Here is a 15180-nt window from a genome sequence, read left to right as displayed (position 1 = left end):
ACCGCACCCATGACTAGTCACCATACCCACATTCCTTGAGCAGACATATACAATCACAGTCGGTGTTAAGCGTCCCCATTTCACACTATTTCTCCATATCAATCCCCCCTTTTCTATCAAACTAAGTAAATTCTTTTACTTAAGCAGTCTTCCCGAATGATATAAAGCATCATACATAAGTGTTACCCTTTTAAACATTCTCCAAACCCACAAATATAACATAATGGTTAGTATTAAGGAAATTCCTAAACTGATCAATAAGATCACAATGGGGTGTACCATAGTGTTAAGAATTCCTGTTGCAGAAGGTGACCAGCCAAAGAGAGTATCCCACCAATTATGGTTTCCATCCTGTTCTACCTTTTTTAAAACTTTCTTGATCCCCTCTACATCATGATGGATCACAAGAAGAGTTTCATGTCCCTTTTCTTTGGTTTCTTTCAGTATACGTTGTAAAATCTGCATGTTTTAATAGTTCTTTTATACTGCTTATATTTAGTCCTATGGGGGTAGGAATTATCATCTGTGATAGGGTAAAGTTAGATGTAAAATTACAGATACAGTAATTTGAATATTGTGCAGTCTCCTTTACCTCCCCATCTACAGTTATTGTGCTACACTTAGTTCTCAAACACGCACATTCCTTCCCTGCATATATAATTACTGTTTTCAAGTTTGCATTTGGTTGGGCCTCGAAATGACATATTTTCTGATCTGTATCTAAACAAGTATCCTGAGCCATTATAGTATTGCTTTCACAGAGGAAGCCCTGCTGTTCTCGCATAATACAAGATTCTAAATCTACTGTTTGCCACTTGTCACCTATCTTTCTGGCCCATGTTCTATGCTCAAAAGGATATTTTCCTAGGCATATTATAAAGATGGGCTCAGTTAAGGTAAAATTGTGCCAACATTCCCGTGAATTAAAGCACATGGCTGTATTTAGAAGGGTAAATTCCTTATCTACCTTTCTTACTTTAATCAGGGTGTCTCCTGAAATCTTGGTGTTATCTTTTTCATTATACGTTTGACACCCTACTTTTATCCTATCTCCTAATTTTCCCCATAATCGGTCGACTTTATGTACATCCTCCTGATCCCATTGATTCCTTTGGTACACCTCATTTTCAGAAAAAAACACCATAGCTAGTCTCGTCTTTGAGTCCACCTTTCCCATTATTCCAGTGTGTTTTTTTTTCTGGGCATGATTCCAAGGCCAGTTATCAGGCTCTTGGTTGTAGGCAAGAGAGAGGGTACAAAAAAACACAAATGGTTTAAACCCACTATTGATCATTTTAAGAATCTAAACGTTCCTCATATATACATATAAAATCTGTTTTGATCAAAAATATCTTTGTTTGAGGTGGGGCTTACCGATAACAAGTTGGGCAAGACTGGCTACTGGCTCAGTCCCAGACTCTTTTGTTCTATATTGTTTGTTGTGGTGCCCTTCCCATATGGTGGATCCACAACCGCTCAGGTTCACTTACTTGCCACCCACATTATTCCCATTTGTCCGAGTAAATTTGAGTTTCAGTTCTTTTTTATCTGGGGTTACTCTCCACGAAGTTGCAGGGGCTTTCTTGATCCGGGTATGGTGAATCCAAGAATTCTGTCCCTCAACCTTGATTGCAGTGTAGGTGGTGAGTAGGACTTGAAAAGGTCCGGTCCACTGTGGTTCCAGGGTTTTATCTGTGAAACACTTAACGTATACATAGTCCCCTGGTCGTATATCGTGAACAGGTCCATCCAGACCCCTACTGCATGTTCCCATCACATGCTTCTCAATTCTTATTAATTGTTTAGTGCCACCATATAGGAAGTCATTGTTTCTTCACCAGTCTGTGAAGACGTCCCCTTTTGTACCCCATAGGGTCGTCCATATAAAATTTCAAATGGGCTAAGCCCCTCTTTTGCTCTTGGTCTAGTTCGAATTTGTGTAAGAGCTAATGGCAAAGACTGGGGCCAAGTTAGATTTGTTTCTTGACCTAACTTGACAATCTGTTGTTTGATTAGATGATTCATCTTTTCCACCTGGCCACTTGATTGTGGTCGGTATGGGGTATGTAATTGCCAATCTATTCCTAGATGGTGGCTGATCTGTTGCACTATTCTGACACAAAATGTGGTCCTCTATCCGAGGACATTACCGCTGGGACTCCAAACCTAGGTATTATCTCTTGGAGCAGTATTTTGGTCACTTCCCGGGCTTTAGCAGTTCTGCACGGGAAGGCTTCTGGCCAACCTGAAAAGGTATCTGTTAGTACCAATAAATATCGATACCCCCCTTTTTTAGGAAGTTCCGAGAAATCAATCTGCCAATGTTGCCCTGGAACATTTCCTTTCCCAATTTTTCCCAACTTTGGCCCCTTGGTAATCTTAGGATTAGTCTGGAGACAAAGATCACATTGTTGGGTTACTTGTCTAATAGTAGTATACAAATTTCGTGCTATTATGTTTTTAGTGAGATCCTTATATAGAGCTTCTGCCCCCCAGTGCCTTTTTCTATGTTCTTCCCGAACTACTGACCATACCATGTAGGAAGGAATCACTATTCTCCCATGTGAGATTACAGCCCACCCTTCCTCATTATATGATCCCTCTAGGTCAGAAATCAGTTTGCGATCTTCTTTAGTATAGTCTGGTTTACCTTCTAGAGATATTTGTCCATCGGGTATTAGTGCACCCTCTACCTTGATTGCTTTTCTGGCTGCCTGTTTTGCTTCCCTGTCCGCCAGTTCATTTCCTCTTTCTAATTCTGTGCTCACTTTCTGGTGTGCCTTGATGTGCATAATTGCCACCCTTTCAGGAAGCTGGACCGCATTTAGGAGTTTCAAAATTTCTTCCGCATGTTTGATGATTTTTCCTTGGGAGTTTAACAGTCCCCTTTCTTTCCATATTGCTCCATGAGCATGTACCACTCCAAAGGCATATTTAGAATCAGTCCAAATATTTATAGGTTTTCCCTGAGCTCTCTCCAGAGCTCGAGTAAGGGCTATGATTTCAGCCTTCTGTGCCGAAGTGTCAGCTGGTAGCGGTCCCGATTCTATCACTTCTTCAGAGGTTGTAACAGCATATCCGGAATGTCGCTTTCCATTCAGCATATAGCTGCTCCCATCCGTGAACCAATGTTCAGCTCCATTAATAGGAACATCCTTGAGATCTGTCCTACTAGAATAAGTGGCTTCGATTGTTTCTAGACAGTCATGATCGACTGATTCGCCAACATTCCCATTAAGAAATGAGGCCGGATTGACGATGTTTGTAGTCACGATCTCAACATCATCTTGTTCCACCATTATGGCCTGGTATTTTAGGAATCTCTGTGGGGAGAGCCAATGCCCCCCTTTTGTTTCAAGGACTGCAGACACTGTGTGGGATACTAAGACAGTCATTTTCTGGCCCAAGGTAAACTTCCGGGCCTCCTGGATGTTTAGGATGACAGCTGCTACTGCTCTCAGGCAACCAGGCCACCCTTTTGCAGTGGCATCCAGCTGTTTAGAGAAGTACGCCACTGCCCGTCTGTATGGTCCCAAATCTTGTGCCAGTATTCCTAATGCCATTCCCTGTTTCTCATGGGAAAATAGGAAAAATGGCTTACTCACATCAGGAAGTCCTAGTGCTGGTGCCGACATTAAGGCTTTCTTCAGTTCATGGAAAGCTCTGTCTGATTCAGCATCCCACTGAAGATCCTTCTGATTAGCTGCTATCAGGGAATATAATGGTTTAACAAGCAAGCCATAATTACATATCCAAAGCCTGCACCATCCTGTCATTCCCAGAAATGTCTGCAGTTCCTTTACAGTTCGTGGTCGGGGGGCTTGGCATATGGCTTCTTTTCGGGCCTTCCCTAGGACCCGTTGTCCGGCACTGATCTCGTACCCTAGGTATGTGACTTGTTGTAACACCACCTGTGCCTTCTTCTTAGAAACCCGATATCCTTGTAGTCCCAGAAAGTTCAGCAGGCTCACAGTCCAAATAATACAAGATTCTTCGGTTCTGGTTGCAATAAGAAGATCGTCTACATATTGTAACACTTTCCCTTCTCCTGGTGGTGGTTCCCATAACTCCAAATCCTTTGCTAATTGGTTTCCAAAAATTGTGGGGCTATTTTTAAACCCCTGTGGCAACACCGTCCATGTGAGCTGGGTCTTTCGACCGCTTCTGGGATTTTCCCATTCAAAAGCAAAAATTCTTTGGCTGGCTTCATGGAGAGGGAGGCAAAAGAAGGCATCTTTTAAGTCTAAAACTGTGAACCAAGCTAGGTCAGGTGTCAGGGTGGTTAGTAAGGTATAGGGGTTAGCTACTACAGGATACAGATCCTCTGTTATTTTGTTAATGGCCCTTAAATCTTGAACTATCCTATAAGACCCATCAGGTTTTTTAACTGGGAGGATAGGTATGTTAAATTCTGACTCACATTCTTTTAGTAGTTTTAATTCTATGAATCGCTCTATATTTGGACGAATTCCTTCCCTATCTTCCCTTTTCAGTGGGTATTGTTTAATTCTTATCGCACCCTGTCCTTCCTTTAATTTTACTATAACAGGTGATGCATTCTTGGCACGCCCCGGCATGTCAATTGCCCATACTCCGGGATATACCTGATCAATAATTCTGGTATCAATTTCCCTTTTTATAGGAGTACTGGCCAAAGATAGGCTCATAACCTGTATGTATTGATGATCATTTACCTCCAGAGTAACTTCCCCTTTTTTAAATTTGATTGTTGCCTCCAATTGTTCTAATAAGTCCCTACCAAGAAGGGCCTTTGGGGAATTTGGCATTCTTGTTTGTTTTCTTAGTTTGTACTTTAAAGGTTTCAGGATGTTTTCCTGGTGGCCAGCAGCTCCCACAACTGTAACAAATAATTATTTTTTACTGAAGTTCAACAAATAAGTTGGTTTCGTATTCACTAAAATTCCACCTCATACCCATTCCCTGCCCTAAAGGGCAGTTATGGGTCCTGTTGTACTGCAAATGCTGCAGCAATTGGGGTGACATTGTCAGGTCCTTCTGCTCAATTGTCAGGAACAGCAACCCCCTCCTCCCCACCAGCAGAAGGATTCGGGGCAGGAGATGCTGTTCCTGCTCTGCAGGTTACACAGGCCTGCCTCTGCAGCAGCATTTCTGTTTTAACTCTTTCTTACCCTGAATGCAAATCTGCTACTTGTTGCTTTAAGTCTGTGTTATTACATATCAGCCTTCGCAGGCAAACAACAAACACCCTGCCATGCGTCCAGCGTGACTCAGTCGCACCTTCGAGGGGGTACGGGGGTTTGTACAAACTCACCCCAATACTTTAACACTTTCACAAGGTCTTTGATTCTCCACCCACCCCCGCCTCAGGTTTTACATACATTAGTACAAGTTTTTATCTTACAACGTGTTTCATTCTGGTTGCTCCACAGAAGGAACCGCAACCTGAGCTTCTAACACAAAAATTTCAACAAGAACATCTTTCTAGTTTAGGTCTTAGGGTTTTTTCCACCCTTTTCTAGAGCCATAATCAAAGATCAGGTGATGTTAATCCCGCACTCTTTCTAGTGCTAGTACCATAGGATCCCGAGGGGGTACTAATCCACAGTCCTTTTGCCACTCGGGTTTGTCCTGGAGGACAAAGAACATGTCTGCATATGATACTTTGTCCCATTTTCCTTCTCTCCTCAGAAACAACATTAATCGCAGGAGAGTGTTATAATCTAACGTTCCTCCTTCCTGAGGCCATTTCGCATCACTCCAATTTATACAAAAGCCACCAGTGATTACAATATTTAATCAATTTTCTTCTATTTTCGGTACCACCATGTCCTACGATATCACTCCAATGTTTTAATATACAACCCAAAGGCGATTTTTCACAGGGCTTACTCTTTCCATTTCCCATTTTGCAATTTTAATCACTTTTTCTCCGGCCGCCTTAGCCACCCTAAGGTCGGAAACACAGATAGAGCTCCTTGCTTGTTTTGCACTCAAACGCGCGTCTCAAGCACTCTTGCACTCATACTCAGTCAAAATAATTAAGCTATACACGGAAAATCAAAATGCGCATCTCAATCACACCATTCACACTCTCCGGGCAGCCCGCAATTACACAAGCAGTATGTTATACGGTACCGTGCACTTATGTACAACTTTTAGGAACACTGACAGTTCACAAAATATGCATTTCAATGAACAATTGCCAAAAAACAAACAACAAACAAAACCCAATTTTTCCTGGTCTTAAGCAGAGTGTTAAGTTTTCCGCAATTTGCCACGAATTACCAGAATATTATTATTTTTCAACATACATTTCATAACTCCAAGTTTTGAACATGTAACAAGACAACACACAGAACAAACAAGACACAGAGCGCTATTTCAGTTGTTATATTCTAGGAATTCCCCAATTCTTAAGACAACCCAATGGAAGTTTTTAGCTTCCCCCTTTTTTCCTACGCAAAAGTTTCCCTTTTACTTTTGCTAAGAGGTCCCTCTTGTTACTGTGAGATTCCGCCTTATTCCGTCCCGCCCCCCCGCTTTCCGTCACGAGGCCTCCGGGCTTTTAGGAATGGCAGTAACCTCGGGTTTGCTCGATCTGCCCTCAAGATCGCTAGCGGCCACCCCTTGGTCAGCAAACCCCCTCCCAAGGTACCTTTCCTCCTGGGGACTACGCTGCGCGCCGGACGTCTCCGTGCGTCTCACCAGCCGCCCCGTTACTAAACATACCGTTTTATCCGTGGATCCAGGGGTTCTTTTCTGCTCCCGGGTGAACAGCTGAGAAGAGGAGGCTCCTCCGAGGAAATCTCCCGGGGCGCGCCTAGGAGCGTCCGCTCCGCAGCTGGTCCCTCAGCCGAGCAGAAATCCTCCTGCCTGGCTCGCCAAAACTGACGTGCGGAATTAGACTCTATAACTCGAAAGTTATAAAGTAGGTATGTTTATTGCGCGCAGATGCACGGGGGATCGCTCCTCCACAAGCGTGCATACCCGAAGTGACGAACCATCCCACATTTATACAATGAAACAAATGAATATTCAATTAGCGCCTATACATATTTGTTACCTAAACCCCGCTTCGTATGTTAATTAGCTTATCAGTCCGTTTCCTGGAATGTGGTGGTCTTGCAGGTTTGTAGGTGAGTCATGTTCTTGTGACCATCCCATCTTCTCCAGCAAGGAGACTTAGCACTCCCTCCCTCTAGATAGCATTTGAATGTCTCTCATCTTCTCTCATTCTCTTTTAAATAGCCCCTTTGTTAGAGAAAGAAGGGCAGGCGTCTCCCCGTCTCCCCTTTGTTAGAGGAGAGGGGCAGGCGTCTCCTCAAAAACTGTAGTTGTCTCCTCAGAGCTGTGTGCCTGTGTGACCAGACACCGCACCCATGACTAGTCACCATACCCACATTCCTTGAGCAGACATATACAATCACAGTCGGTGTTAAGCGTCCCCATTTCACACTATTTCTCCATATCACATGACTCAGCCAAAACTGTTACTTAGGTTTAAATTTATTCAAATATGTGATTTTCCAATATAGAGTTTATCTTTTCGCTGGGCTTTGGTGCATGGAGATAGAGATGGGTGAGCACATGGGCTAGCTCGCTCTAAATGATGTGGTGTTGATCACTGGCGAGCATGGAGGAGGGAAGTGGGTGCATATGCAGAGACCTGGAAGGATACAGTAAGTCTGGGAAGGAGAAAATCATGTTATGGGGAAGCTGAGCAGCCAGGCGAGGATGCAGGACCGGGAAGTGCAGCAGACTGGTGGGCTTAGGACCACAAGACCCCCTTCAGAGCATCGTCCCTGGGAACCTCAGCCCCTGGCGACTTCGTGATGGGCTGGGGCGGTTGCAGTTGTGTTCAGACACTGCTGTCCAAAACAGGGTGAAGCATCGTCGGGGGACTCGGGGGCTGATGGGCAGAAGGGACCAACACCCTTGTCTATGAGATTCCCCCTTTCTGCAAATGTGAATCTGCATATCTCTGTGCCCAAGGGAGCTCTGCTGGAGCTCTGCCCTCAGTGGAGACCTCCATCAGCCCTTGGGTCAGGTGCCAGCCCCGGGGCATGTGCAGTGTCCCTGTATGCTGGAGTAGGACTGGGACATGTAGATCTGGGCTCCAGCACCCATCCTGACTGGGGAACTGCCCAGTAATTAGCACTTGTTTGCTTCTAGGAAGAGTATTGTCTTGTAAATGGGCTGCTTGGAACTCACAGAAAAATGTTAGTGCAAGTGTCTCATGACAGATATTCCACATCTATATTGCCTGTTTAGGTCATTTAAGCTTTGCTTAACAAATGGACTGTCTCTTCTGTCCTCAGGTATTTAGTCTTCCTGCAGATCAAAAGGGATCTCTACCACGGCCGTCTCCTCTGCAAGACTTCCGATGCTGCTTTGTTGGCCGCCTATATCCTTCAAGGTAATGCTTTTTGACAAGATAAATTTGCTTTTCATGCTAAGTACTGATTACATTATTTCACTTACAACAGATCACTGCACCTAGAATACAAATGTCATCCTGCCAGTGTGGGGCTCATGCTTCAAGGCTGTGTTTGTGCCGTGCAGTGCTGGCCTAGAGGAGGGTGAGGACTGGTGTTGGGGTCTCAGCCACAGCAGCCACACTGCACTGCCATCTGCTCCCTGAGCTGTCCCACCTGCATTTCAGGGCAGCAGCATCCCTGTGAGCATCTTCAGACTGTGGCTCCTGGTTCTGTGCTTGTCCAGGCACAGAAGCAGCCCTGTGACAAAGCACTTCTCTCCGTGGCTGTGCACAGCCTGCAGTAACTCTGGCAAGCACCTGCGGTTTGCAGTTGCAAAGAGGGCTCCAGAGTGAAATGCAGTCTTGCTGATTGCTAGGATGGATGAAGACGGCCTTGGGTAAGCTCGTTGCTTGCTGCCAAGCACCTCGGCAAAGAAAGTGCTTTTGTCAGCAAGTTGCAGAGGCACTGGTGGAGTTAGGAGCAGGAGGTGGAAAAACCTCTGAAAACTTTCTGCCTGATCCGCCCTCCTGCCTGTTTTCCTGCCGACATGGCTCTGCCTGCTCTTGCCTCCCAACACGTGGAGGTGGCCAGTCTGCTCGATGTGGTGCAACACCTGGGTGTTCGGCGAGGGGTCGTCAGGCTGTTTGGAAGAGCTGGGTGGTGCTGGTGTGGTGGAAAAGCATCTTGAAGTGCCGTCAGCACTGCGATGCTGGGGGTGCAAGTGGGCTTCCCTACCCAAGGGTTCTTGGCTCGCCACGATGCCAGTGTGGCTCTCTGCAGTCCCCCCAGTGCCTGTGCTCACATCCCTGGGATGAGCTGGAGGGATGCACCTCAGCAATCAAAAAAGACAAGTCTGAGCTCCAAAGCATCTTGGAGTTATTTCACAGTGCCTGGTGTATTTCCTCCCTTTTGGTGTTTTAAGCAGGAAACATAAAAATTAATGTAACGTCTCCATTTCACTTAGGACCTGAGGCTGGAGGGAATTAAATGAGAGCAAGGTCCTTTCATCCCCCAGCGATGGTTGGCTGCCGGATTACTGTAAATCCCAGCAGGAGGGACCAGCTACACAGCCATGCTGCAGCGAAATGTCAGCAGGGATCACTGCTGGCCCCGGCGGGGTGCTGGGGGAGCGAGCTGAGCTGCCTCAGCCCGTGCCGAGGAGAGAGCAGGGCTGAGCTCAGAAATCCGGCTGTTTTGGCATTTCTGCACCCTGGTCTCAGTGCTTGGGGCCGCTGGGATTGTCCTGAGGACAGATCTGTAGCTGCATTTGCAGCTTGCCCAGGCTTGAAGCACGTTTTCCAGATGGGGGTCAGGTCCCTGCCTGCAGCCATAGCAGGCAGCCCCGGACCCTGCTGCAGGGCAGAGCTGCTGTGTCAGCTGTCCCCGTGGTCACCCAGCAGCACTTCCCTGGGCTAGGTAAAGAGGGGAAGGAGCTTTTCTTCTTCGTGACACTTTACAGACTTCCAACTAATTACATTTTTTCAAGGCGCAGTTGTGTCCATAGGGTGAGCAGAATTCCCTCACTGCCTCGTTTGCAGCTGGCTGGGGCCGGGATGGGGATCGGGGGTGCCCCCACAGTGCTCCGGGCTGACCACCCCAAGGTTGCCATCGCACGGACCCAGTGCAGCTCCTGGGAGGTTCTTGGCAAATAGCTTGAGGAATTAATAAATTTGGGACAGCGACCATCTGCTGCTGGGTGATTCCCGAGCAAACGATGAGATTAATTGGACACAGTTAATGTCTTACAAATGATCCCTCCTGATGGGAAGCATGGCTGGGTTGGAGCAGAATTTCAGGGATGCTCTGAGCCCTGTGCCTGGTTGCCACCAGCTCCGCTGCTGAGGCAGGTGCTGCTGGGAGGGGATGCACACTGCGGTCTGGGTTGTGCTGCTGTTCCTGAATGATTCTGTCTCCCACCAGCCGAAATTGGGGACTATGACCCAGGGAAGCACCCAGAAGGCTACAGCTCCAAATTCCAGTTCTTTCCCAAACACTCGGAGAAGCTGGAGAGGAAGATTGCGGAGATCCACAAGTCGGAGCTGAGGTACAACTGGGGGCTTCGCTGAGCGGGAGTTTCGGCTGTTGTAGGGATTACTGATGCTCAGCTGATTTTTAACCCTGTTCAGGATTTTCACTTGTGCCACAGGATGTGTGCTCACCGCTCTTGTGTGTCAGATCCAGCTGAGAGCCAGTGGTGCTCTTGGCAGTGTTGGTAGAAACAAAAATACAGAACAGAGTAGGCTTTGGGAAAGCAGGTCATTTGATGGCATAGAGGCATCACGACAGATCGCCTTGTGAGAGGAGCTGTCGTGTCCCACCAAACCTCTGCTTGCTGAAGGGAAAGCATGATGGAGCAGCCAAGGACAAGCCACAGAAAAGTGCAGACAAATAAAAAAAATATGCTGGCAATGCAGCAATCCAGTCCTGGTGCAAAATCAGCCCTGATCCCTCCTGTCCCAGGGAGGCCTGAGGGGTTTTGCCTGCTCCTGGCTGTTGGCTCAGCTGGCACAGCCCAGGGCGTCCCTGGTCTTCCCCAGCAGGATGGGGACAGTGACCAACCCCGCCATAAGTACCCTCCAGCCTTCAGCAAAGCCCCATTGTCTTGTGGCACTGGTGGTGCCTCTAGGGCTGCCTCCTGACCCGACAGCCGGTCCCTGGGGAGGACGGTGAGGTTTTAACCTCCTGGAAACCCAGCAGAGCTGTGCCCTTACGTGCTGTGGGCTGCTGCTGGGCAAGCTCCTCTTTCCTCTCCCCTGAAGAAATGCCTGTGCTGCATATATGGAATTCAGCCCTCAATTTTGCCGGTGCTCCCGAATTTTGGTCCTTTCTAGTGCTGCTGGTTCAGTGTGTTTCCTGCTGGATCAAGCTGGCAGGAGAAGAAAGGCTGGGTTCCAGTGCTGGTCTCCTGCTGCAGATTGATTGTGCTAACGAATGTAACGAGAACATGCCATGGCTGATGCCTCTCGTTGTTAACAGAAACCCTGTAGCCAAGGACTTGACTTTCACATTCATGTCTTTCATGGAATATTCTTTCTTTTTCTTTCCTATTTCTTTCCTTCCTGTAGCGGGCAGACACCAGCTACTTCAGAGCTGAATTTTCTCAGGAAAGCCCAGACTCTGGAGACCTATGGGGTTGACCCACACCCTTGCAAGGTAAAACAGTTTTCCTAATGTTATTGCTTGTGTTGGATTTCTCGCTCCAGCCAGTAACAACCTGCAGAGGTACCAGTGACTGGTCCCAAATGCAGCCATTTGTCACCTGGCAGTGGGCTTTGGTGCTGGCAGAGCCATGGTACATGGGATATGCTGGAGCCGGCAGCTCTTTCCAGCCTTAAAAACCAGCCCCAGCCAGGCATGTGCGCACAGAGGGGAGTGCGATGGGCAAGCGCTCCGAAATCCTTCCAGAGTGTACTTAGGGAGGCTGTAAGAAAGCATTTTCACATGCAGACAGCTATGAAAGACAGTGGCCAATCATCTTCTGCTAAAGCATGTAATTTGGAGGCAGTAACAAGGTCAGTAATGTGTCTGAGCAACCAACAAGCATTAATCTGCCAGAGACAGTCTATCACTTTGCTCTTCCCTGGCCGGTAATCCAGTTTTCTGTTTGAAATGCTTTTTATTGACTGTAGATGTCATTGCATGTGGCTCTCTCTGGTCCCTTATCACCCTGGAGATGGATGCGGGATGCAGAGCAGATGGAGAATTTTACTTTAAGGGCAGTGCCTCCTCTGTGGTCCCCTGGGGCTTTTAATTTAATTATGCCACATAAATACACAATTGCAGTAAATATACCTGGCCTGGGGTGCAGGGTGTCCCGTTTACTGGCAGTCTGGTATTGCTGAAGGGGTTGCCAGGCTGGAGGAGCTGAATCACTGTGCCGGTTCAGCTTTCCTGCGTTATCGGCTGGATTGGGCCATGCTGCCCTGGGAGTGGTGCTTGGTGCATCTGGCTTAGCACCAGTGCTGGTGGGGTCTGTGCTTTGCTCTTATTTCCCTGTAGGGTCCTGTGCCACATGTAGCATCCCCAGCCCCTGTCAAACCTCTGTGCCCCCAGCTCCCCATCCTCTCCCCCAGCATCCCCTATCCTTCTGGGGGCACCCAGCTCCCCCCTTTCCCGTGACCATGGGAAGCTCAGCCCCACTCATCCCGTCCCAAAGCAGGAACCCCCCAAACCGCACAGCTTCAAGCCTGACACTTCAGGCTGCAGCGGCTGCAGCCGTAGTCAGGACAGGACTGATGGGTCGCTGTGTCAGTGGTGCACAGGGGCAAGCAGCGTCTGTGCCCACTGTGAGGGTACACCCCCCTGCCAAGACCCTGCTTCTCCCTTTCCTGAAGGTTTTCCCAGGTTTGGGAAAGAGCCAAAGCGCTTTGGGCAGCCCAGGGCATTACCTGTGGGCTGGTACTTGCAAAGATGTGCAGAAATCTTCCTCCTTCTGCAAGACAGGGCTGCTGCGTCTGAGACCCGAGTCTGGGGATTTACATCTTGCCTTGTGCAGAGTATTGGGTTGAGGTTCAGGGCTCTCTGCTTTTGGTCATCCACCCTTGACAGATTTAAGACAGATTTCTGATCTAATCTGAATTTTAAACCAATTTGTTCTCTACTCAGACTCAGAAGATCTTATCACAACATTGGCTCCCTGCCACCTCTGCACCATGCCAGCAGAGTAACTGGGATCCAGTGTCCCTGGGTGGAAAGCAAACAGCAGAGAAGAGGTTTCACCTCTTAATTAAGCCAGGGAAGGGTACAACTTGGAGCAGAGAGGGAGAGTTGTACCTCCAATATGCAGAGAGCCTGTGCGTGGGGCACCTCAGTGGCAAGCAGAGCTGCCCCATGCTATGCTTTCCCCTGAGAAAACATCGCAGACACCAAACATCACTCTTCTGCAGCCGCCCCTGTAAAATTCTCTGCCTGCTTTTCCTGCCCAGTGCAACAGAAATCCTGAGCCTGGCATGCACCACACCTTCCCTTTGGCTCAGCATCCCTCAAAAGCCATCCGACTGTCTGCTGGCCAAAAAAAAGTCAGGGCGAGTCTTAACAATTACTAACTGGCCGCAACTGTTTGATAATATTTTTAAAAATTCAGCATGTATCTGTTTTTCCCATGCACACCAGTGCAGTTAACAATAGCTTCCCTGGAGTCTAGACATTATGATTAAGTTAAACTGCTGCCTTGCTCTGTACATGACACTAATTATTGGTTTTAAACTGTCTCAATGCCGCCCAGCTGCACTGGCTGTGAAGGGCTCTGAGGGAGTCAAGTGTAACGGGTTTTTACTGTTTCCTGGTTTAATTACTAGTGAAAGGTTTGGTGGGGCACTGCCTTCACTGTTTATTCCTATATGCGGACAGGGCAGCTGCATTGTAGTTCCTCCTCATTAGCGCTGCTGGGCCAGCTGCCATGTTCCGTGTTATTCGGCTGCGGGTTTTGCTGTGTGTGGAGGGTGTCACAGTCCTGGTGAGCCTGCCGGGAGCATCCTGCTGGCAGAGATGGTGTGGAGGAGTCTGCAGCGCTGCTGCCTTTAGGGCGGAGGATTGCTTTTGATGTATAAGCTTTGCTGGCTTGGCAATATTTTGATGAGAAATTGTTGATGTCTTCCAGGATGTGTCAGGGAACGCGGCGTTTTTGGCCTTCACTCCCTTCGGTTTTGTTGTTCTGCAGGGAAACAAGAGAGTTCATTTCATCAAATGGTGAGTTCCTGCCCCAGCATCGCCCATGGTGCCCTGCTTGCTTGGAGCCGCGCCGGCTGGCTCGCTTCTGCTCACGAGATGTGCATGGTGCTGCAGGGCAGGGGCCGTGAGTGCCCCACATCACCCTGGGGTGTTCGAGGGATGCTTGGGTGAGCCCCCACAGACAGGGCATGTGGGTGATGCCAGTGCCGGGTGCCTTCCCCGGGTGCTCACACTGCACCGAGTGAGGGGCGTGGTGTCTGTATGTGCATGACGGTGGTAAGTGCCCCCAGTGCCCCCATCTGAGCAGGGGACACAGGGGAGCGATGCTGCCGCAGCTGGAAAACCCATCCTGTCCCCCACGCATGCTTGCACCGGCACACCTGCATCTCAAGCAGGGGAGAAAACAGGTCATCTTCACAGTGCTGTGTGGTTGCTGCGCTGTGGGGCAGCAGGATTCTCCTGAGACCGGGAGAGCAGTGCTGAGCGGAGCCACGCTGCACGCTCAGGGTGTCACTTCTTGCTTTGTCCCACCCTTGGAGCAGCCCAGGAGCCTGGCTGCCTCCTGTGTGGCAGCTGTATGCTGGGCTGCCGGCTCCAGGGGCTTTTCTACCCTGGCCCCTAAGCCTGCTCCTGGTCAGCATGCAGCAGGGCTCCCCTGTGTGAGCTGCCCTCTCTCTCCGTTTGCTTTGTGGCCCCGGACTGTTTTCAACATTTGTCTACATTAAACTGCATCATCTGCGTGTTGGCTGAGTCCCCCAGAAGCCCTCCAGCCCCTCTGAAACTGGTTGTGTTGTTCCTTGGTTTTTGCTGCATCTCTGATTTTGGCTGGTGTGTCCCTTGCAGCTGGCATTGCCACCCAGCCAGTGCCCATGTGATGAGGTCCCAGTGACTCTGGGACACCCCACTGACTGTCAGCTTCCCCCCTTCCAGCTGCTGGTTTCTGAGCCAGGGCTCCTCTCACTGCCCTGTGGCACCTCCCAGGGATGGAAAACAGGGTCTTGAAGCTGCCCCACTGCCACCCCCAAGCACCAGTGCTCAGCCCGCAGCTCCC

General features: G+C 48.6%; 1 protein-coding gene across 4 annotated transcripts in view; it reads left to right on the top strand.

Annotated features, from left to right (window-relative positions):
- The window catches only part of FRMD5 (FERM domain containing 5), a 118884-nt gene that overhangs the window by 94325 nt on the left and 9379 nt on the right, over nt 1-15180 (top strand). For all 4 annotated transcript variants that reach the window (XM_040602090.1, XM_040602087.1, XM_040602088.1 and 1 more), the window contains exons 5-8: nt 8301-8398; nt 10380-10503; nt 11525-11612; nt 14059-14147. In XM_040602090.1, coding sequence (XP_040458024.1) covers nt 8301-8398; nt 10380-10503; nt 11525-11612; nt 14059-14147 — 399 coding nt within the window. The remainder of the gene's footprint in view (nt 1-8300; nt 8399-10379; nt 10504-11524; nt 11613-14058; nt 14148-15180) is intronic.

Source organism: Falco naumanni, chromosome 7 (genome assembly GCF_017639655.2).
Source record: "Falco naumanni isolate bFalNau1 chromosome 7, bFalNau1.pat, whole genome shotgun sequence".
NCBI classification, from domain to species: Eukaryota; Metazoa; Chordata; class Aves; order Falconiformes; family Falconidae; genus Falco; species Falco naumanni.
This window is presented reverse-complemented; position numbering and strand designations above follow the sequence as displayed.